We start from the raw sequence: 27,205 nt of genomic DNA on the forward strand, positions 1-27,205 counted from the left end.
TGAATAGGCAAATAGATACTCAATATAAGATCACAGGCTGTATAATCTGTGTGTTTGACCTTCTTGCTGTTTTTGGTCATTGATCTCCTTACTCCTAACCATCAGTCGAACTGGTTGGTTCTGAATTAAATAGACCCATCATGGCCACACCCCTCAGAGTAAACAGTAGTGTCTTCTTTGTATCTCTTTATTGCTTAGTCACGGTCAACATGAGCTGACTACACTTAGGCAAACAATGTCACTGTGTTTACAGAGACTCTTCTGCTTGTCTCTGTATTTGCCTAATGTGTGTGCAGGATCAGGATGCGTGCAAAGGAACCACTGATGAAAGTTAGGTACAGTTTCACTCTCACACCTGTGTGTTGACAATGATATCACGATACCACAGTTCATGTTCTTCACCTTCTTTATTTCCTCCTTCTTCTTCAATCTGTCAGACACCATCTGTCTGACTTCCCTGCATGAACCTCGCTGTAGTACTTTATTACGCATTGCTATTGCACTAGTATTACAGCACACTAGTAGATGTACTGTAAGGCTCAGTTCCTAGAGGGTGTAATGATATGTGACCTTTCAGGTCATTCATTCAGTTTCTCATTCATTACAGTACTAGTGTTGTTCGTCAACACACACAGCCACCTGTTCAAGGAAGATATTAGCCAATGACCCACCTGTTCAGGGAAGACGTAGTCGACCATGTCCCAGACCCTCTCCTCTCCATCCACGTTGGTGTAGCCCACCCCTTTCATCTTCGTAAAGACAGAACTCACGGCCGTGTCTGTCGACTGGTAGCCTTTCTCATAGATAAACACCCAACTGGATGGAGCAGAGGACACAGAGGATACCATAAATCAGTCAATAGATCAATCAAATGTATTTAACGCCCAAACAGTTGTCTCAAAGTGCTTTACAGTAACCCGGCCTAGACCCTAAAAAAGCAAGCAGAAGCACAGTGGTGAGGGAAAAGTCTCTAGCAGTCAGAAACCTTGAGAGGAACCAGGCTCATACAGTACTAGTGATTTCAGCATCTGAGATATGAAACCACAGGCAAGGGCAAAGATCCATGAGTATTGCCAGCATTTCTAGACAACCGTTTTCAAATGATGCCAACAGCTACAGTATAGGTCAAGGTTACAGTACAGTACTGTATGTGTCATACATGTATGATGTGTTGTATGACTAATCTAGTTAATGTAAGTTCAATCAGTAAGGCTGGTCTTAATGCATCTTCTCACGTTAAACTTGGTTTGAGTAGTATAACGTATTCACATTGAAGCTTTCATCATGGGAACTTTATATTTGTCATTATTAATAATGGTCTCATCATCATCAGATTGAGCAGATGTGACGTGGTAGGTGGCAGTGACGTGCTGAGCTTCAAACCTGTCTCCTTATTGATTGTTTGAAATTGTAATTTAGCCATCAATTAAAAGAAGGAAGCAAACCAGACTTAGCATAGAAGATACCAGACTTAGCATATCATAGGATTTAGCAATGCAATTATCTAAGTCAACAGACAAAGCAGGAAAGAGCAGTACTCTCCTCCAGCGAGACAGAGGAGTTGTGGCCGACCAAACGTTCTATCACAATGGACGGTTAGACTGACGAAGGTTACCCAACAACATTCGCCAAAGACGACAGAGCTGCTTTGAAAAACATGAACGAGCAATTGAAAAAGCTGGATTTGATCCCTGGAGCAATAGCAGAAAAAGTATCGGTGGAGTCTAATAACAGCTTAATACAGCAAATAATGGCAGAAAATGAAACACTCCATGCCACAAAACTACAGGATGATAACAAATAAATGAGGGCTGCAATTCTAGATATCAAATGCAGATGTATGAGGCACAACATTGTTATGATAGGGGTGGAGGAAGAGCAAAACAAAGACTACTTGAAAGAACAACTCAGGATGACGGAGGAACACGGTAAAATGTGGATTACCAAAGGGCCCACCGTTTTGGCAGGGAACAGACCCGACAGACCTGTTGTTGCAAGGTTAACCCGTTACAAAATTAAAGTGACAGTGCTGGGAAGAGGAAGGGACCTGAAGGATATAGCAGCGGGAAGTAGTTTGGGGGTGGGAGTGCTGCGCTCGTTTGGGGGTAGGGGTGCAGGACAAAAAAAACATTTTGCCCGTGCTGTAGACGGCTGTATCGGTCCGCTAATACAGGACTATTAAAAGGTCCAGTGCACTACTTTTGTGAGAAAACAACATTTTTTTCTCCCAAAAATATTTGTTATAAAAATAAATAAACATTCTGATTTTTCAGGGGGTGCCGCAGCATGCTCAGCACCTCCACTTCCCGCGGCTATGCGGAAACAATTTATCTATCAATTAACAATATTCTTCAGAGATCGTGGACAGTAGACGGGTTCTTTACACTATTCTTAAACACCACAGGGCCAGAAAGTGCACCTGGCGTTGGACAAGCTCTACATTAACAACCAGCTCTTCAGGGCCTCCAAGATAACAACCTGGTTGTGAGTAACCCTGCAATGCTGAGCCAGTCATTCCAAATTAGGCCTACAACACAACATCCCTATTTTGTTTATCTCTCTCCCTCATGACGAACAACCCCATGATGGTAACAGGGACAATTTGAGTATCATGCAGTAGCCTAAACCTATCGATGTTACATTGAGCCGAGTGAATGGAATATGAATGCCAGTCATCCAATATGCTGTAATAGAAATAAGGCCATGCTCAGAAGGAAAAAAAATGTGTCCTCCCTCATAACTGCCACTGACATTTATAGATTAAGTTATGTGGAAAAAGGCACTTCTGTCATGGGCAAAGACATTCAAAAGGGGTGATGATATTAATTAATAATAATTTTAAGCCAAATGTGCAAACTGTCCAAACAGATCCGCAAGGAAGGTGGATCCTTTTGAATATGCTATTGAACGATAAACATATTTGGATAATTAATCTATGTGCTCCAAATAATGTTGATCCACACTTTAAAAAAAGATTTATAACAATCTATTGAGCTCACAAGCAACAAACGATCCTATTATTATGGTGGGAGATTACAACACGGTTTTAAGTACTTCAATGGACCATAAAGGAAATCACACTACAAACTATCACCCTTATGCACTTAAGGAGATAACAAATATTATGGGCACATTAGACCTGGTGGATACATGGAGGCTAACAAACCCGGACCTAGTGAGATATACTGTACATGGAGGAGGCTTAATCAATATTATTATATTATATTATTATTATTATTAATCAAGCTAGTTTCATTCTCACTGGCACCAAAAGTTTTTTCAAAAGTGTTGATAGGAGACAGAATGCGATCGAACCATCATCTAATTGGCCTCCACATAACTCTTACAGAATTTCCACTTGGTAGGGATATTGGAAATGAAATCAAAGCCTACTGGACGACAATTGGCTCCTAACTAATACAAAATATTTTAGAACTGACATTTTCCTGCATGACATAGGCACATCCGATCCCCTTATTGTATGGGACACTTTGAAATGTACCTTTTAGAGGCCAATTAATTAAATATTCATCTTTAAAAACAAAAGCAGCTTCGGTTAAAAGAGATCAGACTAACAAAGGAAATAGAGGAACTAACAGGACAGGTAGATAGCAATAAAAAAAACTGTACTATACAGGCACAGAATAAGTTGATGGACACCAGCTTGTGAGCAAGAGAATTAACAGGTAAGTAGATGATGTCATAGGGCTATACGTACGTACGCTGGTATAATATAAAAGGACATATAAAACAAGTACAGATGTTATATAAATGACATATAAAGTAATAACCCCCTGGCATCAAGCCCCAGAGACAGGATGTTACACACATCTTCAACTCCCTGCCACTGCCTTACAGCTAAAGTCACAAGTGTCGCGCGCACACACACACACACACACACACACACACACACACACACACACACACACACACACACATGTGCACACACACAGTGTTGTTTGGCTGTAATTAAACTTTAAAGAATTAAAGAACCTGGTACGTTTCAACTGGATGTTTCCGTCAAGCTAAGACTACAAATCCTATCGCTGTTATTGTTTCTGAATGATAATTAAAGTCCACATAGAGAGAAACGTAAAAACAGCCACATTAGAAGAAACCAAAGCGTGAAATGAGGAAAAGCATTTTCCACTAGAACAATCTAAGAAAGATCTGTATCTGTTCTGTGTCCCAAGGCCTGGCAGAGAGAGAGAGACCGACAAAGTCAGACAGACCATGCGACAGATCTTTTTGATGTGTGATTGGCTTTGTGGCTCTTGCTGAGCACACTGTTTTTCAGACAGATTTCTTTTGAGTCGCCCTACTTCTATTAAGGCCCATAGCCGTCTGATCCTGTATGGCTCAGTTCGTAGAGCATCGCACTTGCAACGCCAGGGTTGTGGGTTTGATTCCCACCTGAGACCAGTACGAAAATGTATGCATTCACTACTGTAAGTCGCTCTGGATAGAAGCCAATTTATGCTTTATCCGAAAATATTGCCGGGGGCACCGTATGGATGGTGCGACACAATTGCAGAACCTCCAGAGGCATGCAGAGGTCAAATTGAGCTCCATGCCGTGCAACACCCAAATCTTGTAACATTGCTGAGAGCTCCGTATAGCTCCGCATTGACATGATTGGTTGACGGTCGGTGGGGGTGGGAGGTCCTATATAAACACAAACCCACTTCCTTGACAACTTCCTTCACAACAGCTCAAATCCAGTAGGGCTCTGATTAAGAGAGTCCTGGACAGGTTCCTAATCACCCCCCAACCCCAGACAGCACACATAACACATACAGTTTGGAGAAGCACAGGGTCAAGCTGCAGTGCAGCGTCCCTGGATGGAGAGCATGTTCTGGGGTTAAGGGCCTTGCTCAAGGGCCTAACGGTAGGGGAATGTCTTTAGGATGTAAAGAAAGAACAAATTTATGAGGTGTTATAATTCTGGTATGACTGAATCTGCCAAGCTGAGCGCATTTAAGTTTCTCTAATGTGTTTTCGACAGAGAATGAACTTTTGAAATGTCACATGCCTTTCTGGCATTATCTCAAGGAGGAATATCTCTGAGAAATAGCAGTGTAGCTGTGAGTTTACCCATGTTTGATTGTTATCTGTGTGAGCACATGCCTCAGCCTGTTCATGTCCTGTAGCTCCTAAAGTCCAGATGCCTGAAGATGTATACAGACACACAAAACACACACACACACGCAGGCATGCACACACACACGTATATACACACACACACATACACACACAAAGTGTAAACAAATCATTTGTTTTGTTGAGACATAACACAGTCTGTCTTCTGGTGCATCTCCAGTAAGAAAGTACAAAGTACAACATGAAAGTCCAAAGAATTCATCCTCCTTCCACAACACTGATTCATCCCACTATTTGCAAACCTACATGTGGTAGCAAGTCTGCAAGCTAAGGAGAGGATTGGTCCAATGTGAGTATCTATGTGAACAAGTTTCCCAATATGCAGTAATGTTGCATTACCCAAGACTGGTGATAAGAGGGATGTCTTCAGCTGCAGCTAATTCTAGCTCCTTGTTCCTTATATGCTCACAGTATACAATATAACATGCCAGCTGCTGTTCCATCATTCTTCACTATTCCTCCAGATAATTAATTCAGCTGCCACAACAGCCAGTCACAAGAAAGTTCCTCTTTACATCTATTCATCCTGTATGCAAAAAGTGAATAGTACGTATAAGCTGGAAGTAGAAACCTGTAGTTGAGGTCAGAAGTTCATACACTTAGGTTGGAGTCATTAAAACTATTTTTTCAACCACTCCACAAATTTCTTGATAACAAACTATAGTTTTGGCAAGTCGGTTAGGACATCTACTTTGTGCATGACACAAGTAATTTTTCCAACAATTGTTTACAGACAGATTATTTCACTTATAATTCACTGTATCACAATTACTGTGGGTCAGAGGTTTACATACACTAAGTTGACTGTGCCTTTGAACAGCTTGGAAAATTCCAGAAAATGATGTCATGGCTTTAGAAGCTTCTGACAGGCTAATTTACATCATTCAAGTCAATTGGAGGTGTACCTGTGGATGTATTTCAAGGCCTACCTTCACACTCAGTGCCTCTTTGCTTGACATCATGGGAAAATCAAAAGAAATCAGCTAAGAGCTCAGAAAAAACATTGTAGATCTCCACAAGTCTGGTTTAGCCTTGGGAGCAATTTCCAAACGCCTAGAGGCACCATGTTCATCTGTACAAACAATAGTATGCAAGTATAAACACCATTTGACCACACAGCCATCATACCGCTCAGGAAGGAGACGTGTTCGGTCTCCTAGAGATGAACGTCCTTTGGTGTGAAAAGTGCAAATCAATCCCAGAACAACAGCAAAGGACCTTGTGAAGATGCTGGAGGAAACGGGTACAAAAGTATCTATATCCACAGTAAAAGGAGTCCTATATCGACATAACGTGAAAGGCCGCTCAGCAAGGAAGATGCCACTGCTCCAAAACCGCCATACAAAAGCCAGACTACGGTCTACAACTTTACATGGGGACAAAGATCGTACTTTTTGGAGAAATGTCCTTCTTGTCTGATGAAACAAAAATAGAACTATTTGGCCATAATGAACATCGTTATGTTTGGAGGAAAAAGGGGGATGCTTGCAAGCTGAAGAACACCATCCCAACCGTGAAGCACGGGGGTGGCAGCATCATGTTGTGGGGGTGCTTTGCTGCAGGAGGGAATGGTGCACTTCACAAAATAGATGGCATCATGAGGTAAGAAAATGATGTGGATATATTGAAGCTTGGTCGCAAATGGGTCTTCCAAATGGACAATGACCCCAAGCATACTTCCAAAGTTGTGGCAAAATGGCTTAAGGACAACAAAGTCAAGGTATTGGAATGGCCATCACAAAGCCCTGACCTCAATCCCATAGAAAATGTGTGGGCAGAACTGAAAAAGCGTGTGAAAGCAAGGAGGCCTACAAACCTGACTCAGTTACACCAGCTCTGTCAGGAGGAGTGGGCCAGAATTCACCCAACTTATTGTGGGAAGCTTGTGGAAGGCTACCCGAAATGTTTGACCCAAGTTAAACTATTTAAAGGCAATGCTACCTAATACTAATTGAGTGTATGTAAACTTCTGACCCACTGGGAATATGATGAAAGAAAGAAAAGCTGAATAAATAATTCTCTCTAATACTATTCTGACATTTCACATTCTTAAAATAAAGTGGTGATCCTAACTGATCTAAAACAGGGAATATTTTACTTGAATTAAACGCCAGGAATTGTGAAAAACTGAGTTTAAATTTATTAGGCTAAGGTGTATGTAAACTTCTGACTTCAATTGTTAGTTTTATTGTTTATTAGTTTACTCCAATTAGGAGAAGGATGGTAGGGTTTGCGGGGAATAATAAAGGAAGGTATATTCAAATAGAAGTGTATGTGCATATATGTATGTGTATGTATGTGTATATATGTGTATATGTATGAATGTTTATATGTGTACAGAGTGGGCTCCAAAATTACTGCCACTTCTGACTGGCAATGCACGAACATTACTTAAAAAAATATAAACAATATAATTATAGACGTAAACTCAATATACCAACATGTGAGAAATACTGTTATTTATTAACATTTCAATGGAACCCACCAAAATAATTGATTGATTTAATAAAAAATTAATGTCCTCCAAATCAAGGTTTCACAATTAAATATTATTGTAAATAACATCTACCAAGATTAAACAAGGAATTAAATTCCATTTATTTAAGTTGATCTAAGTCTTAAGGAACTATATTGAGCCATTACATCACTTCCTGTTTCACTAGGGTATAAAAATGAGGTAACACGCATGCAATATCCCTTTGTCATCCAACATCATGAAGAAAGAACACAAGAACTGGCAGTTCAAAAGGACAGATGGTCATAGACCTTTATAAATCTGGTAATGGCTACAAGAAGATCCACAAACGATTGAATATACCATTGAACACTGTCAGGGTAATTATAAAAAAGTCAAAAGATATGGAACAGTTGAAAACCCCAGGATAGGGAGGAGGATGGTGAGAGAAGAAACAAAATCCCCAATAATCACTGTGAAAGAATTGCAGTCCTTGGTGGGTCAGTGATGTTTTGGGGCTGTTTTAATTCCAGAGGTCCAGGGGCACTGGTTAAGATTGATGACATAATGAATTCCACCAAGTATCAGGCAATTTTGGCTGACAATCTGGTTCACTCTGCCAGAAGGCTGGGACTTGGCCGTAGGTGGACTTTCCAACATGACAATGACCCAAAACATACCTCAAGATCCACACAGAAATGGTTCTGTGACACCAAAATCAATGTTCTGCCATGGCTATCTCTGTCGCCGGACCTCAATCCAATCGAAAACTTGTGAGCAGTTGATAAGCGCAAACCTAAGAATGTGAAGGATCTTGAAAGGATCTGCTTAGAGGAGTGGTCCAAAATCCCTCCAAATATGTTCCTTGTCAAACATTACAGGAAAGGACTCCAGAGGTGGTTTCACTAAGTACTAAATGAGGAGTGCCAATAATTATGAAACCTTGATTTTGGTCAAATGTATTTTGCATTAAATAATTGTACGATTTTGGTGGCTTCCATTGAAGCATCAATAAAGTACAGTAATTTCTCACGTGTTGGTATTTTGAGTTTCTCTGTAATTAAATTGTTTATATTTTTTTTATGTAGTATTTGTGCATTGCCAGTCAGGGGTGCCAGTAATTTTGGAGCCCACTGTATATACAGTGCCTTGCGAAAGTATTCGGCCCCCTTGAACTTTGCGACCTTTTGCCACATTTCAGGCTTCAAACATAAATATATAAAACTGTATTTTTTTGTGAAGAATCAACAACAAGTGGGACACAATCATGAAGTGGAACGACATTTATTGGATATTTCAAACTTTTTTAACAAATCAAAACCTGATTTGCTGTAATCGCACCTTTTGCTGCGATTACAGCTGTAAGTCGCTTGGGGTATGTCTCTATCAGTTTTGCACATCGAGAGACTAAATTTTTTTCCCATTCCTCCTTGCAAAACAGCTCGAGCTCAGTGAGGTTGGATGGAGAGCATTTGTGAACAGCAGTTTTCAGTTCTTTCCACAGATTCTCGATTGGATTCGGGTCTGGGCTTTGACTTGGCCATTCTAACACCTGGATATGTTTATTTTTGAACCATTCCATTGTAGATTTTGCTTTATGTTTTGGATCATTGTCTTGTTGGAAGACAAATCTCCGTCCCAGTCTCAGGTCTTTTGCAGAATCCATCAGGTTTTCTTCCAGAATGGTCCTGTATTTGGCTCCATCCATCTTCCCATCAATTTTAACCATCTTCCCTGTCCCTGCTGAAGAAAAGCAGGCCCAAACCATGATGCTGCCACCACCATGTTTGACAGTGGGGATGGTGTGTTCAGCTGTGTTGCTTTTACGCCAAACATAACGTTTTGCATTGTTGCCAAAAAGTTCAATTTTGGTTTCATCTGACCAGGTGGCCCAGGTGGCTTGTGGCGAACTTTAAACAACACTTTTTATGGATATCTTTAAGAAATGGCTTTCTTCTTGCCACTCTTCCATAAAGGCCAGATTTGTGCAATATACAACTGATTGTTGTCCTATGGACAGAGTCTCCCATCTCAGGTGTAGATCTCTGCAGTTCATCCAGAGTGATCATGGGCCTCTTGGCTGCATCTCTGATCAGTCTTCTCCTTGTATGAGCTGAAAGTTTAGAGGGACGGCCAGGTCTTGGTAGATTTGCAGTGGTCTGATACTCTTTCCATTTCAATATTATCGCTTGCACAGTGCTCCTTGGGATGTTTAAAGCTTGGGAAATATTTTTGTATCCAAATTCGGCTTTAAACTTCTTCACAACAGTATCTCGGACCTGCCTGGTGTGTTCCTTGTTCTTCATGATGCTCTCTGCACTTTTGACGGACCTCTGAGACTATCACAGTGCAGGTGCATTTATACGGAGACTTGATTACACACAGGTGGATTGTATTTATCATCATTAGTCATTTAGGTCAACATTGGATCATTCAGAGATCCTCACTGAACTTCTGGAGAGAGTTTGCTGCACTGAAAGTAAAGGGGCTGAATAATTTTGCACGCCCAATTTTCAGTTTTTGATTTGTTAAAAAAGTTTGAAATATCCAATAAATGTCGTTCCACTTCATGATTGTGTCCCACTTGTTGTTGATTCTTCACAAAAAAATACAGTTTTATATCTTTATGTTTGAAGCCTGAAATGTGGCAAAAGGTCGCAAAGTTCAAGGGGGCCGAATACTTTCGCAAGGCACTGTATGTGGATGTATGTATATATATAGATATATTTACCCAAAAAATAAATGGGGTTTCTAAATGATGCAGACAATTACATTGATGGAAGCAACAAACTATCCTCAATATGAAAGCTGATCCACCTCCTAAAAAAAAGTAAGTCATTAGGTTGGGTACACTAGATTACTTTCTAAATGTAATCCATTACAGTTACTAGTTACCTGTCCAAAATGTTAATCAGTAACGTAACTTTTGGATTATTACCCAAACTCAGTAACGCAATCTGATTACTTGATTACTTTCAGTTACTTTTAGATTACTTTTCCCTTAAGAGGCGCAGGTTAGTAGTTGGAACAGCCACAAAGTCCTAAAATCAGATTTTAAACCTAACCTTAACCCTAACCGTACCGCATAGCTAGCCCTTATGCCTAATCCTAACCTTAAATAGCCCTAACCTTAACCACACTGCTAACCCTAATGCCTAACCCTAACCTTAAATTAAGACCAAAAAGCAACCCAATAAATCGTTTTTTACAATTCAGCAAATTGGGGTTTTGCAGCTGAAAATCACTCAGTTCTGCCTAAAGAACAAGACTCGTCCCAATAAACGTCAACCTAGTTAAGAGGCATTAGCAGAAGACAAACATTTGTATTACCATTTGAACATCTATTGCAGGATAAATTAATGTTAGAGTTTACATAGCTGGACATAAATGGATGCTGCATTTTACTTTATGGGTTGGTTAAGTAGACTATTTCTAACCTATTGCATTCTACTGCAGATTCTAATATGATTAGGCTAAAAACTCAATTTAATACCCTTAATCTTCAAAAACAGGACTTACAGATTAGCCAAATTGCTATACCTAAGCATAACCCCAAAACTAAGGACTAATTAGCCTACTCTATTGTTTATGATTTTGCTGTCATAGAGGACTGATTGGTCTCATTGCTTTGAGTTAAAAAATAAATAGGCTTTTATGCTTGATCCGAAAATATGGTTGGAGGCACCATATGGACGGTATGACGTAGTTACAGAGCCTCCGAGGCATGCAGAGGCCAAATTGAGCTCCATACCACATTGCCGTGCTCCTCCAAAAAAAAATAACAATGTGGAGAGTTCTGTATAGCTCCACACTGACATGATTGGTTGACGGTGGGTATTTGTAATTGTCTTTATTATGGATCCCCATTAGCTGCTTCCTGAGGTCTGGCAACATTAAGGCAGTTACACAATTTTAAAACATTACAATACGTTCATATCTGATTTCACAACACACTAAGTGTGTGCCCTCAGGCCGTTACTCCATTACCACATATCTACAAAACAAAATCCATGTGTATGCGTGTATAGTTGCACACACTGTATATAGATTTTTCTATTGTGTTATTGACTGTACATTTGTTTATGTGTAACTCTGTGTTGTTTTTTTGTCGCACTGCTTTGCTTTATCTTGGCCAGGTCGCAATTGTAAATGAGAACTTGTTCTCAACTGGCCTACCAGGTTAATCTTGGAACTACCCATCCCAGATCCGGGAGAATTGCCATCAACTACACTAATTAGCATTGTGCAACGGTAAAAAAATATTACTCGAAAATATTCATATTCATGAAATCACAAGTGAAATATAGTGAAACACAGCTTAGCCTTTTGTTAACCACCCTGTCATCTCAGATTTTGAAATTATGCTTTACAGCCAAAGCAAGACAAGCGTTTGTGTAAGTTTATCGATAGCCTAGCATAGCATTATGTCCAGCTAGCAGCAGGAAACTTGGTCATGAAAATCAGAAAAGCAATCAAATCAACCGTTTACCTTTGATGATCTTTGGATGTTTTCACTGACGAGACTCCCAGTTAGACAGCTAATGTTCCTTTTGTTCCATAAAGATGATTTTTATACCCAAAATTCCTCCGTTTGTTTGTCATGTTATGTTGAGAAATCCACCGGAAATAGCGGTCACGACAAAAAATCTAATTATATCCATAATATCAACAGAAACATGGCAAACGTTTTTTATAATCAATCCTCGAGGTGTTTTTCTAATATCTATTCGATAATATATCAGCCGGGACAATTGGCTTTTCAGTAGGAGCGAGAGGAAAAATGACTACCTCTGTCTTTTACGCAAGAATCACTGAGAGCCCTCAGCTGGCCATTTACGCAATGTAGTCGTTTACGCTCATTCTTCAACATAAAGGCGTGAAACTACGTCACAATGCTGTAGACACCTTAGGGAATACGTAGAAAAATCTGGTTGATATTCCTGGCCAATAGGGGTGCATAGAAACACAACTGTTTCAAAACACGAGTCACTTCCTGATTGGATTTTTCTTAGGCTTTCGCCTGCAATATCAGTTCTGTTATACTCACAGACAATATTTTGACAGTTTTGTAAACTTTAGAGTGTTTTCTATCCTAAGCTGTCAATTATATGCATATTCTAGCATCTGGTCCTGGGAAATAGGCGGTTTGCTTTGGGAACGTTATTTTTCCAAAAATAAAAATAGTGCCCCCTAGTTTCAAGAGGATATAAATAAAGGTGAAATAAAAAAATGTAAATTAAAAACAGTGCGTATGTTATGATGTGTGTATATGCATGTGTCTGTGCCTTTGTGTAGCTTCACAGTCCCGCTGTTCAATAAGGTGTATTTTTATCTGTTTTTTAAATCTGATTCTACTGCTTGCATCAGTTACCTGATGTGGAATAGAGTTCCATGAAGTCATGGCTCTATGTAGTACTGTGCGACCTCCCATAGTCTGTTCTGGACTTGGGAACTGTGAAGATACCTCTGGTGGCATGTATTGTGGGGTATACATGGGTGTCTGAGCTGTGTGCTAGTTGTTTAAACAGACAGCTCGGTGCTTTCAACATGTCAATACCGCTCACAAGTAGTGATGAAGTCAATCTCTCCTCCACTTTGAGCCAGGAGAGTTTGACATGCATATTATTCATGTTTGCTCTCTGTGTACATCCAAGGGCCAGCCGTGCTGCCCTGTTCTGAGCCAATTGCATTTTTCCTAAGCCCTCTTTCTGCCACCTGACCACACGACTGAAAAGTAGTCCAGGTGCGACAAAACTGGAGCCTGTAGGACCTGCCTTGTTGATAGGAAGAAGATGGAGCAGCACTTTATTATGGACAGACTTCTCCCCATCTTATCTACTGTAGCAATATGTTTAGACGAATATCTAGACGAATATCCTACCAACGGGACATAAAAAACTGTAATATCCTATGCTTCGTGGCTGAATGACGACATGGTTATTCAGCTAGCGGGATACACGCTGCACCGGCAGGATAGAACAGCACACAGACGGGGGAGGGGCGGTCTGTGCATATTTGTAAACAACAGCTGGTGCATGAAATCTAAGGAAGTCTCTAGATTTTGCTCGTCTGAAGTTGAGTATATTGTGATAAACTGCAGGCCACACTACTTGCCTAGAGAGTTCTCAGCTATACTTTTCGTGGCTGTTTATTTACCACCACAGACAGATGCTGGCACTAAGACCGCACTCAGTCAGCTGTATAAGGAAATAAGCAAACAGGAAACCACTCACCCAGAGGCGGCGCTCCTAGTGGCCAGTGACTTTAATGCAGGGAAACTTAAATCAGTTCTACCAAATCTCTATCAACATGTTAAATGTGCAACCAGAGGGAAAACAATTATAGATCACCTGTACTCCACACACAGAGACGCGTACAAAGCTCTCCCTCGCCCTCCATTTGATAAATCCGACCACAGCTCTGTTCTCGGAAGCACCAGTGACTCGGTCTATAAAAAATGGTCAGATGAAGCAGATGCTAAACTACAGGACTGCTTTGCTATCACAGACTGGAACAAGTTCCGGGATTCTTCCGATGACATTGAGGAATACACCACATCAGTCACTGGCTTTATCAATAAGTGCATTGAGGACGTTGTCCCCACAGTGACTGTACGTACATACCCCAACCAGAAGCCATGGATTACAGGCAACATTCGCACTGAGCTAAAGGGTAGAGCTGCCACTTTCAAGGTGCTGGACCCAGATGCTTACAAGAAATCCCGCTATGCCCTGCGACGAACCATCAAACAGGCAATGCGTGAATACAGGGCTAAGATTGAATCATACTACACCGGCTCAGACGCTCATCGGATGTGGCAGGGCTTGCAAACTATTACAGACTACAAAGAAAAGCACAGTGAACTGCCCAGTGACACGAGGCTACCAGACGAGCTAAATCACTTCTATGCTCGCTTCGAGGCAAGCAACACTGAGGCATGCATGAGAGCATCAGCTGTTCCGGACGACTGTGTGATCATGCTCTCCGTAGCCGACGTGAGTAAGACCTTTAAACAGGTCAACATACACAAGGCTGCGGGGCCAGGCGGATTACCAGGACGTGTGCTCCGGGCATGTGCTGACCAACTGGCAGGAGTCTTCACTGACATTTTCAACATGTTCCTGACTGAGTCTGTAATACCAACATACTTCAAGCAGACCACCATAGTCAACCTGTGCCCAAGAACACAAAGGCAACCTGCCTAAATGACTAAAGACCCGTAGCACTCACGTCCGTAGCAATGAAGTGCTTAGAAAGGCTGGTAATGGCTCACATCAACACCATTATCCCAGAAATCCTAGACCCACTCCAATTTGCATACCACCCAAACAAATCCACAGATGATGCAATCTCTATTGCACTTCACACTGCCCTTTCCCACCTGGACAAAGGGGACACCAATGTGAGAATGCTGTTCATTGACTACAGCTCAGTGTTCAACACCATAATACCCTCAAAGCTCATCACCAAGCTAAGGATCCTGGGACTAAACACCTCCCTCTGCAACTGGATCCTGGACTTCCTGACAGGCCGCCCCCAGTAGGTGAGGGTAGGTATTAACACATCTGCCACGCTGATCCTCAACACTGGAGCTCCCCAGGGGTGCGTGCTTAGTCCCCTCCTGTACTCCCTGTTCACCCACGACTGCATGGCCAGGCACGACTCCAAAACCATCATTAACAAAGAGACAACCTATAGGGAGGAGGTCAGAGACCTGGCCAGGTGGTGCCATAATAACAACCTATCCCTCAATGTAACCAAGACTAAGGAGATGATTGTGGACTACAGGAAAAGGAGCACCGAGCACGTCCCCATTCTCGTCGACGGGGCTGTAGTGGAGCAGGTTGAGAGCTTCAAATTCCTTGGTATCCACATCAACAACAAACTAGATTGGTCCAAACACACCAAGACAGTCGTGAAGAGGGCACGACAAAGCCTATTCCCCCTCAAGAAACTAAAAATATTTGGCATGGGTCCTGATATCCTCAAAAGGTTCTACAGCTGCAACATCGAGAGCATCCTGACCGGTTGCATCACTGCCTGGTACGGCAATTGCTTGGCCTCTGACCGCAAGGCACTTCAAAGGGTAGTGCGTACGGCCAAGTATATCACTGGGGCAAAGCTGCCTGCCATCCAGGACCTCTACTGTGTTAACAATCCTCCAGGCAAGCTTCAATGCCATACAACTCTCCTTCCGTGGCCTCCAATTGCTCTTAAATACAAGTAAAACTAAATGCATGCTCTTCAACCGATCGCTGCCTGCACCTGCCCGCCTGTCCAACATCACTACTCTGGACGGCTCTGACTTAGAATACGTGGACAACTACAAATACCTAGGTGTCTGGTTAGACTATAAACTCTCCTTCCAGACCCACATCAAACATCTCCAATCCAAAGTTAAATCTAGAATTGGCTTCCTATTTCGCAACAAAGCATCCTTCACTCATGCTGCCAAACATACCCTTGTAAAACTGACCATCCTACCAATCCTCGACTTTGGCGATGTCATTTACAAATTAGCCTCCAATACCCTACTCAACAAATTGGATGCAGTCTATCACAGTGCAATCCGTTTTGTCACCAAAGCCCCATATACTACCCACCATTGCGACCTGTACGCTCTCGTTGGCTGGCCCTCGCTTCATACTCGTTGCCAAACCCACTGGCTCCATGTCATCTACAAGACCCTGCTAGGTAAAATCCCCCTTATCTCAGCTCGCTGGTCATCATAGCATCACCCACCTGTAGCACGCGCTCCAGCAAGTATATCTCTCTGGTCACCCCCAAAACCAATTCTTTCTTTGGCCGCCTCTCCTTCCTGTTTTCTGCTGCCAATGACTGGAACGAACTGCAAAAATCTCTGAAACTGGAAACACTTATCTCCCTCACTAGCTTTAAGCACCAACTGTCAGAGCAGCTCACAGATTACTGCACCTGTACATAGCCCACCTATAATTTAGCCCAAACTACTACCTCTTTCCCTACTGTATTTATTTATTTATTTTGCACCTTTGCACCCCATTATTTTTATTTCTACTTTGCACATTCTTCCACTGCAAATCTACCATTCCAGTGTTTTACTTGCTATATTGTATTTATTTTGCCACCATGGCCTTTTTTTGCCTTTACCTCCCTTATCTTACCTCATTTGGTCACATCGTATATAGACTTGTTTATACTGTATTATTGACTGTATGTTTGTTTTACTCCATGTGTAACTCTGTGTCGTTGTATGTGTCGAACTGCTTTGCTTTATCTTGGCCAGGTCGCAATTGTAAATGAGAACTTTCTCAACTAGCCTACCTGGTTAAATAAAGGTGAAATAAATAAAAAATATATAAAAAAATAACAAACTAGGCATGTAATGCTCACTGCATGATCCTCAAACCAAAGACTGGCCAAACTCATATTTCTAAAAGTGATTTAAAAAGGTACTGTAGAATGACTGTATAGCCTAATAAGGTATTTTTTGTTTAATTATTATTTAAGTAAGGGATAAATGCCTTGGAAATAATGGACAACGCAATAATGACTTTTCATTTTTGTCCATCTATTGTAGGCAGGCCTGCATTATTTTAGCCATGCTTTGGAGGTGTGTAAAACCCCCTCCATGATGTAGGCTACATGTGTCCATGCCCATCAGGAAATTACATGAGAACCGTGGTGAATACCGGTTAACATTGTATTTAGAAGTTATTTTCCCGTAATAATTGCTTGTTTGCCATTTCCCATTTTTAAAACCAAAATCCCTCCATAGGCTACCCTTACCTTAGGCCTAATTTAATGAAGGCTGGTTCAACACCAACGTGTCGAGCCTATTATATCCTAGTGATTTTATGATATCATTACATTTTACATAAATGTATTGTTGTTGTTGAAAAAAATGAACAGATAGCTTGTTTTTTATGTATTTTTTATTTGATTAAAACCAAAATTAGAATGATTCACAATGTCCTGGTTTTATGGTAAGAACGTCCATGTACAGTGCATTAGGAAAGTATTCAGACCACTTCCACATCTTGTTAGGTTACAGCCTTATTCTAAAATGGATTAAATCGTTTTTTTTCCCTCATCAATCTACACACAATAAAATTAAATACTAAAATATCACATTTATTTAAGTATTCAGACCCTTTACTCAGTACTTTGTTAAAGCACCTTTGGCAGCGATTACAGGCTCGAGTTTTCTTGGGTATGATGCTACAAGTTTGGCACACATGTATTTGGGGAGTTTCTCCCATTCCTCTCTGCAGATCCTTTCAAGCTCTGTCCAGTTGGATGGGGAGCGTTGCTGCACAGTTATTTTCAGGTTTCACCAGAAATGTTTGATCAGGTTCAAATTCGGGCTCTGGCTAGGCCACTCAAGGACATTCAGAGACTTGTCCCGAAGCACCCTGCGTTGTCTCGGCTGTGTGCTTAGGGTCGTTGTCCTGTCTCAGTATGAGGTCCTGAGCACTCTGGAGCAGGTTTTCATCAAGGATCTCTCTGTACTTTGCTCCGTTAATCTTTGTCTCATTCCTGACTAGTCTCCCAGTCCCTGCTGCCGAAAAATGTTTTGGTACGCTTATCCAGATCTGTGCCTCGACACAATCTTGTCTCGGAGCTCTATGGACAATTCCTTCATCCTCATTGCTTCGATTTTGCTCTGACATGCACTGTCAAATGTGTGACCTTATATAGACAGGTGTGTGCCTTTCCAAATCATGTCCAATCAATTGAATTTACCACAGGTGGACTCCAATCAAGTTGTAGAAACATCTCAAGGATGATCAATGGAAACAGGATGCACCTGAGCTCAATTTCGAGTCTCAAAGCAAAGGGTCTGAAAACTTATGTAAATAAGTTTTCACTTTGTCATTATGGAGTATTGTGTGTAGATTGCTGAGAATTAAAAAAAAATCGATTTTAGAATAAGGCTGTAACGTGACAAAATGTGGAAAAAGTAAAGGGGTCTGATTTTTTTCCGAAGGGAAAAGAACAACGGTGAGTGGATATTCTCCCTTTCTCTTTATATTGGATATTTGTGAAAAGTTTGGATGTGCTTAGTCTGCCTTGTTTTAATACCCTATTATATGCCCATAGGGATCCATGATGGTGTCAGTAAGTCTATTTAGACATAGCCGATTTAAAACAAGTTGTTTGTTCGTTTTGTTTAGAATTTGAGAATTTAGAATTATTTGCTCTGTTTATAGGCCTTATCAATAATTCATTTTATCTTGCTTATTGACACCGTTTGGCATGTCCATGCTCAGCCATAATTCAATATACAGTAGGGTGAGCCCCTATATCAGTGAGAATGCTATGTAGGCTATATATTTCCACATTGAAGCCATGCAATTACTTAGAACAATGTTGACTGCAAACAGGTTCAAGTTAAGTATTTAGCAAAGATAGGATGGGTCTACATTTTGTTATTTCATTTCTGTAAGCTGTTGAACAAACTATAACGGGACTAACATTTGAATTGGAGTTGTATCCATGGCAATACATACATAAAATATCATAAATACACAAAGTGAAGCAACCACATATTGGCCAGTGAGGGGCTAAGCCTTGACACACCCACAACTGGTTTAGTCATTAAAACCCAGCCCTTTCACACCACCACCAACAAGCACTGTAAAGATAATTTTTGAATGTGAAGATTGCAAAAATATTTCTGACACACCCCTGAACCTATAGTGCCACCGCCAGCGCTTATATTTACGATTGTGTTAGGTTTGTTAATCGATTACAAATTACATGACCCTCCCTGGACTAAATCAAAAAATACTAAACCCTCCCCCAGACTGAAATTGAAAAAACATGACCCTCCCCCATTTTCCTCCGGGTAACAATTGTGTCAATTTCGGCCACTCCCTTACCTCCAAACGTTTATCCAAGTTGGATCATCTTTGGAGGCTGATAGCAGTCGCAACATTGGAAGACATAGCTTGGACTGTAGCCTACAAAAACCTATTCCTGCTCTTTTTCTGTAATCCATCAAACTCATTTGGTGTGTCATCGTAGTGGTCTCTGACTTGTGGTCAGACTTGCTCAGGCGGAACAAACTTAAACGTGCCTTTTTTCAATGCTGATTTGAATGTCAGTGAGAAAACAGAAAGGTGTCAATTAATTTTTTCGCAAACATGCTTCTGCTAGAAGTAATCTGATTACAATTTTTTTGCTAGTAATGTAACAGATTATAATTTTTTTTGTTTTTGTAATGGACATGTAATGGACATGTAATCCGTTACTCCACCAACCCTGGTCATTAAACTCATTAGACTCATCACCCTAAATATCAAACCAGAATTAGCCCAGATGTCACTAGATCCATCCACAAGAAAGTTCCATACATACATCCCTCCTGTATGCCAAAAAATATATATATTTGCATTATGAAGTCATCACCCTTAAATATAGTGGTGCTCTAAAGGTTTTGTATAATTTCAGCCAGTAGTTTTTAAAGTAGCGCTCACAAGCAAAAACTGTCCCCGAAAATTGTGCACAATTGTGTGCTATATCATCCATTTTGTTTATGTTATGTATACATTTTTGCTTTGCGATTTGTACTATATGTTACATGCTCTAGATCCCAGAGAGCATCTTTAAATATCACTTTCTAATTTGGTCAGATATCTCGTGATATCTGTAGCATTTTACTCTGTAGTGTTTTACATTGTAAAGATCTCCACTACACACATTTTGACATTTCAACAAACACGCCATTGAATGTAAATAATGAAAGCTGGGTCATGCATTTTGCAGTCGAGAAATGACTCAGTTTTGCTGAAACTTGCAACAGACAAGCTCACACACTAACTCACATGCTCACCACGCTCCACTCTAAGTTTGCATGCCTGTAGAGTCCCGGTAAATAACAGAATCCTTTAAAAGAGTCTTACCCAATGATGTAAGCCAGGACCCCCAGCTGAATCAATCGGCACACGACCCCCACTCTCCTGTTCCGCACCAGCACCTGGCGGGGGGTCTCATACTTGAAGAAGAAGTCAGAGAGGGCGTTGGTGATGTAGCTGTTCATCTTGCTGCTCCGTGAGAGACAGGAGGGTCTCTCCATCCCGCTGGCATGCATACACCCTGACCCTGCCTCTCTCTCTCTCACACCTTTTCTCTATTACCTATTTTTCTTCTTCAGTCTCACTTACCCAACAGCTGACATGTTTCAGTTTCAGTTAGACTTCCTCCTCTCTCTCTCACTCACTCTCTCTTTCTTTCTCCCTCTCTGACTCTCCTCACATTCAAGTTTCTTCCTGTCACCCTTACCTCTCAAACACACCCTCTCATTCCCTCTCTTTCGCTCTCTACTCTACTCCCTCTTTCTCTCTCCTTCCCACTCTCCAAAACAAACAAATACTATATCATCTTGCTGTTAACCAAGGTGTTACTGTTCCACAGTCCTTAAGTCAAAAAACGACTTCTTCCCTTAGCTACTGATCAGATCATTCAACATCTGTCACAGACATAAGAAACATTACATCCTTCTCACACCATGCAATCATTTCCCCCTGACACTGTCTTCCTGTGTGGTGCACAGAGATAGCACGGACATATGCTTGACCTAAACTTAGGCTACAAAAACAGTTCCCTGTATAATGCATGTGGGTGTTTTGTTTAAAATTTTTTGTTTTATTCACGCAATTCAGAGTTCTATTGTATTCTGCCATGTGAATGAATTAGATGAACTTGGACTTCATGTTGCCTGCTTCTTTCGCTTTCCAATACAGATGTTTCATATAGTATTGTGTTTATTTTTGGTAGGGGTAGCCTACACAAGGTATGAGGAAGAGACAGAAATTACTTAATAAATAACAGATTGAATAAAATGCAATTAGATTGTATTAATAAATACTACGTTCTGTTAATCGTTCACATAACCATTAAAGTAATATAATTCAGTTACTTGTATGTCGCTTAGGGATGAGTTCAACACAACAACGCACCACAAGGGTGTTACTAATTAGAATTTTAAAAAGGGGGCCTCCTGGATGCCGCAGTGGTCTAGGGCACTGCATCGCAGCGCTAGCTGTGCCACCAGAGACTCTGGGTTCGCGCCCAGGCTCTGTCGCAGCCGGCCGCGACCAGGAGGTCCATGGGGCGACGCACAATTGGCCTAGCGTCGTCAAGGTTAGGGAGGGTTTGGCCGGTAGGGATATCCTTGTCTCATCGCGCACCAGCGACTCCTGCAATAGTAATTACTAACAATTGGATACCACGAAATGGAAAACATCTCTGCACACTCCCACACTAGCAGTTTGTATTTTGTAGTTTGTATTTTTGCATTTTGCATCCAGCACCTTCACAAATCGGTTTTGCGTTTGCGGTAGATTCTGCCTATTATCATGCTATTTTGAATTAAACTAGAATTTCAGAACTCATATCTCTGTCCAGCAATGGAAAGTATCTCTTACAGTACATTAGTTATCTATCCCAAATGTTTGAATAGCAAATAAGCAAGCATTTAAAACTTCAAAACCACACATTTGCATAGTCACTTTAATAACTCTACCTACATGTACATAATTACTGCATTGAGTTGACTCTGTACCGGTACCCCCTGTACATAGCTCTGTTATTGTTATTTACTACTGCTCTTTCATTATTTGTTATTCTTATCTCTTACTTTTTGGGGGATTTTCTTAAAACTGCATTGTTGGTTAAGGGCTTGTAAGTAAGCATTTCACTGTAAAGTCTACACCTGTTGTATTCGACACGTGACAAATACAATTTGCTTTGATTTGACATTTACCCCTATTTTTCTGTGGTTGGTTTAGGTACCATATTTAGCTCATATTGAGCTAATGCTCTGATCTCCCTATTGTCTTCCATCAGATCGTGTCACTCCTACGCGACACTCGTCGTGATATCTGACGTGAGACAATGCTAATCTCCCATGATTTTCAAATGTGGAAGGTCATTTCCAGTCTAGGGCTGGGTCAAATACATATTAGACGCTTTCAAATACTTCAGGTGTATTGATTTAGTTTGCAAAACAATGGAACCAATAGTGCCGATAATGCAATCTCAAATACCTGCCCCTAGGCCTATATCAAGCAGGTCTACTCACTTCCAGATAATTTATTAAACCCCAGTGTTTGCATGACATACTGTACATTGATTTGTGTAGTTCCTATAAAGATACTGATGTTATGAGTCATATCCTGGACTACAGTGTCTGTGTACTGACTACTGAGCTGTAAGCTACTGGGGAAAATAGTTCAATATATCAATGTGTTAGTTTATGACTGTGAGAGACTAGAAGTAGGCTAGGCTGGAATCATTCACATAACATTTGCAAACCATGTACAGTGTCTGCCTTTAATCTGGAAAAACATGGCTTGTAATTGGGTGAACGCTGCCTGATCCTGCTTCCACTGAATATTTAGAAAATACTGGAGAAATACTGGAGCGGGTATTCTAATACCGTGTAACAGTTTCTTTAATGTTTGTTAATAAATGTCTATTTCTATTTTTCAAATAAATGCCTGCAATCAATATGTCCACTGGTTGAACGATACATTTAATCATTCTTCTTTAGTTTTCTGTTACACAACTTTTTGTGCTGATAAGCATCCCCTAACACAGCTAGTGAGTGAGTGACATCTCATGTCACTATTTACAAACCTTGGTATTGATATAGATATTTCCAACTACCCATTGTAATGGCACTACTCTAAAATGACATGACGATCAATGGGTTGTCTATGTCTAGGCCAGTGCTAGTGGAGATAGTCCTCAGTGTCTGGTCCTTCCATGTTTATCTTAATGTGGGCATGGCTCTACTGGACTTTAAGGTCTGGACTAAGGAAGGAGAGGTTAGATATAAGTGGACTGAATTTAATTCATTTCACGTCAATCAGTCTGACAAACATGCTCACACTCTGAACTGAAACTCTGGCTTATCTCTAGCTGGTAAAGCTACAAGAGTATGGGCCACCACTTAGAGCCGGGTTCCCCTCTAGGTTTCTCCCTTCTAGAAACTTTTTCCTGACCACTCTGCTCTTGCATGCTTTTCTGGATCTAAGCCAGGCTACTGTAAAAAGACTATAAAAAGGGCTTTGCAAATAAAAAAAATGCACAGTTTGATTAATTTATAAAACTATGACAAAAAAAACTGGTGCTACCAATCTTGTTAAGATATTTTTTTTATTTTTATTACTGGCAGGATGGACCACCTCTCGGGCCGGATTCAGCACCAGTCCTTGTGTTTGACACTCCTGCTCTAGACATACCGGTTGCCTAGCAATGTAGCAATGTTCCTAGTGCTGTTGCCCTAGCTCTGGGAATTCTGAGACCATTATGTGACTGTCAGGGCTATACGGGATTCTTGGGACGTCCCTACTCTAAACCCTAACCCCTACCCTTACTCTAACCTTAACTATTACCTAACCCTTACATTAACCATTTTGATTTTGAATTTCAACTTCAATGGGGTAGGGATGTCCCAAGGATCCCTGATCGCACAGACCATTATGTGACCTTCCACTAACTGTTGGTGATATTTATCTCAGCAGCTTGCTCCTACATGATATTTCTTTGTGTTAACTTTTTTTGTATGTTAGGCTTTGCTGTAAAATCAGCCTTTAAAGTACATTGCGCGCAAGATGGCTCTGTCGAGCAAGAATAAACATCACTGAGCAAGCAAACACTGAATAGAGAGTGCAGAGGATATGTCCCATGAGCAAAGGATAAGTGAAACAAGCCACAGACCAGTGGAGAGCACAGAATGTGTTCACGCGGGCTGAGGATGGGTCCTACAGAGCGCACAGGCATCGGGGGCACGCAAATTAAACTTCAATTGCAAGTGTGAGTTTGAGCGAACAGAACATCATTGCCGCAGCAAAATATTAATTTGAGACAGAGATACTTATTTTTGCAGAGATACTTATTACATGTCAAGACTCAGAAATACACCTCTCACAACAACAAATGTTGCTCTCACAACTGCAATCTTATACTATAATTTTATTACAGGTAAAAATTTGAGCCAATGAACATTGTCGTCACTAGTTAACACAGCCACAAAGTCATAATTATTATGGGGCCCTAAACCTCGCCTATTGATCAAATGACTTGTGACTCCTGCATGAGTATGACTAACATACGGGAGCGAGACTGACATCTTTGCATGAGACCAATCATTGAGTACTGCCATTTGTAACCCCACCCACCAGCCTACTAAACCGGATAAGGCCATGGGCAAGTGGAAATGAAATAGGAACTATGATATTCACTGCACTGAACAGCCTGTAGTGGAAAATCGCCATTGTCACCACCAGCCTTCTAGTTAGCTACCGTTTGTCTGGTTAAGAAACACAAGCTGCTGCTTTACACAATTAAAAACAACGATAGCATTGAGTTTAATAGTAAACCAACAGTCTAGCTATGTTTTTCTCTCCCCTGAGTAGGCTATAGAAAAGTAGGCTGTCTTTGAATTTGTCTCACTCAACCCTCCCACTTTTCCCACTGCATTTCATATACAGGTTCTGTATCCAGCATAGCCAAGTCTCCTTCTTTACCTTAGAGAAAACGTATTGATTCTAGTTCAAAAGACATTAACCTATTGTGCATTGGCGGGCTGCATTTTACATTCATAAGGCATACCGCAGGGCGTTCTAAAACTAGGCTACTTGCAGACCAGACCGTTAACCATTTGTTTAGCTACACCTTGTTCAGTCATGTTACTTCAGTATCTATACTATATATATATACAAAGGTATGTGTACACCCCTTCAAATTACTGGATTCGGCTATTTCAGCCACACCCGTTTTTGACAGGTGTATAAAATGGAGCACACAGCCATGCAATCTCCATAGATTAGCAGTAGAGTGGCCTTACTGAAGAGCTCAGTGACTTTCACAGTGGCGCTGTCATAGGATTCTGCACTGCTAGAGCTGCCCCGGTCAAATGTAAGTGCTGTTATTGTGAAGTAGAACATCTAGGAGCAACAACGGCTCAGATGCTAAGTGGTAGGCCACACAGGCTCACAGAACGGGACAGCCGAGTGCTGAAGCGCTGTTGGTTGGTCCTTTGCATGGGGTGATGTAAGTTTCCTTTAACAATCAGTCTTTCAGATAGATGACACAGACACAGGAACCTTGGTATACAACTCTTTCATAATAAAATGCAATTGCAGACAGAGATTCACATACAGAATACCTCAGTAGTTTATAGTAAAGATCTGTGAGGCGAGACAGGAGACAAAGCTCCATATACTAGTGGGCGTTGTCAACCTAACGTCAATCATACCTTAACGTTGTTGCATTGGATTAGATACAAAGTAACTAAGATGAGAAAAACATGTCTAGACTGTGGTTTCTCACTCTGCTATCTCAGCCTTGAGCCTGTGTGACTATCAGCAGGTGCAGATGATTCTCAGCCTGAGAACTAAAGCAGTACATCTCCATGTACCCATCATTGCGCATTGCAGGCATACAAAGGTTATCACATATATACAGTAATCATGGCATTGGTGTAGCCCCTCACCCAACCCACAGGGTAAACCCCAACATTCCCCCCTTTGAGACTACCTAGTCTCATATAACCATGTACAGAAATCGACGTTAGACATCTAGAACTTTTAACCATTCACATATAGGTAGTATAGTAATCATCCTCTGGGTCAGTTGGGCAAGCAAGAGGGTCATAGTTGGGGTCAACACCAATGGCATCATATTAATCACTCATTTAACCAAACAACTCTCTCATGGATTTGGGTTAAGACAAAATTAACACTGCAGTCCCGTTTGGGGACACATTTCTACCTAAGTCTCAAACAGACTTTACCCACGTGTTGACAGGGCCGGCTTCACCCCCACAAACAAGTAGTGTGGATAGAGCCAAAACAGTCAACTACCAATGACCACATGCGGTCATCTTCCCTCTCTTATTCCCCCTAAGGGTTTGGTTATTTACAACATTTAAAACAGTTGGTTCTTCAGGGCTTTGGTCTTGCCCTTCATCTTTTTCCAGTATTTGGTCTCGACTCACATTTGCTTCTGCCTCTTGTTTCAGGCTGTGTCTGGCTCCATCATCATCATGTGGGCTGAACACCTTCTGGCAGTGGGACAGGTGGTGCCAGCCGGACCTTTCCTGAACTCTGACCGCCGTTTGTGTTGCCATGGTTACCTTGAATAGCCCCATTTATCTTGGCTGGTTATATTTTCTCTTGTGGACCCGGATTTTTACAGTCTCCAACCTCTACAGGCAGGTAGTTGGGGTCCTCACCTGGTACCTCCTCCTGAGCTTTCCTAGTGTGAGAGTGGAGAGATTTAACAATAGTCATTAGCTCTTTCATGGACTCCAAGTGTTCTACTTCAGCTAGAGTCAGGCCTATTTGTCTGTCAGTCATGGGTCTGTGTGCGGGAACATTCATGGGTCTTCCTGTCAACATTTCATGTGGTGTACACCACAGGCCTTTATTAACACTACTAACACTAAATGGGCCATACCATGGGCCACTTGGCAAACAGAGGTGATAAGACAAGAGTCTGTCTCCAAGTTTACAACCCTGCTGTTGCCATACCAAATGAGAACCAACATCCAAAACCTGTTTAGATGCCAAATAATCTGTGTCTTTCCCAACAGCA

General features: G+C 41.2%; 1 protein-coding gene across 2 annotated transcripts in view; it reads right to left on the reverse strand.

Moving 5' to 3' along the window:
- The window catches only part of LOC139420862 (P2X purinoceptor 1-like), a 52,908-nt gene extending 31,845 nt beyond the window's left edge, over positions 1-21,063 (reverse strand). The window contains exons 1-2 of one of the 2 annotated variants that reach the window (XM_071171224.1): positions 20,503-21,063; positions 672-816 (exon numbers count right to left, since the gene is read on the reverse strand). In XM_071171224.1, coding sequence (XP_071027325.1) covers positions 672-816; positions 20,503-20,690 — 333 coding nt within the window. In that variant the 5' untranslated portion in view covers positions 20,691-21,063. The remainder of the gene's footprint in view (positions 1-671; positions 817-20,502) is intronic. The other variant, XM_071171223.1, reaches the window with a different exon arrangement.
- Between the last annotated feature and the right edge of the window lie 6,142 nt (positions 21,064-27,205).

Source organism: Oncorhynchus clarkii, chromosome 12 (assembly GCF_045791955.1).
Source record: "Oncorhynchus clarkii lewisi isolate Uvic-CL-2024 chromosome 12, UVic_Ocla_1.0, whole genome shotgun sequence".
Taxonomy (NCBI): Eukaryota; Metazoa; Chordata; class Actinopteri; order Salmoniformes; family Salmonidae; genus Oncorhynchus; species Oncorhynchus clarkii.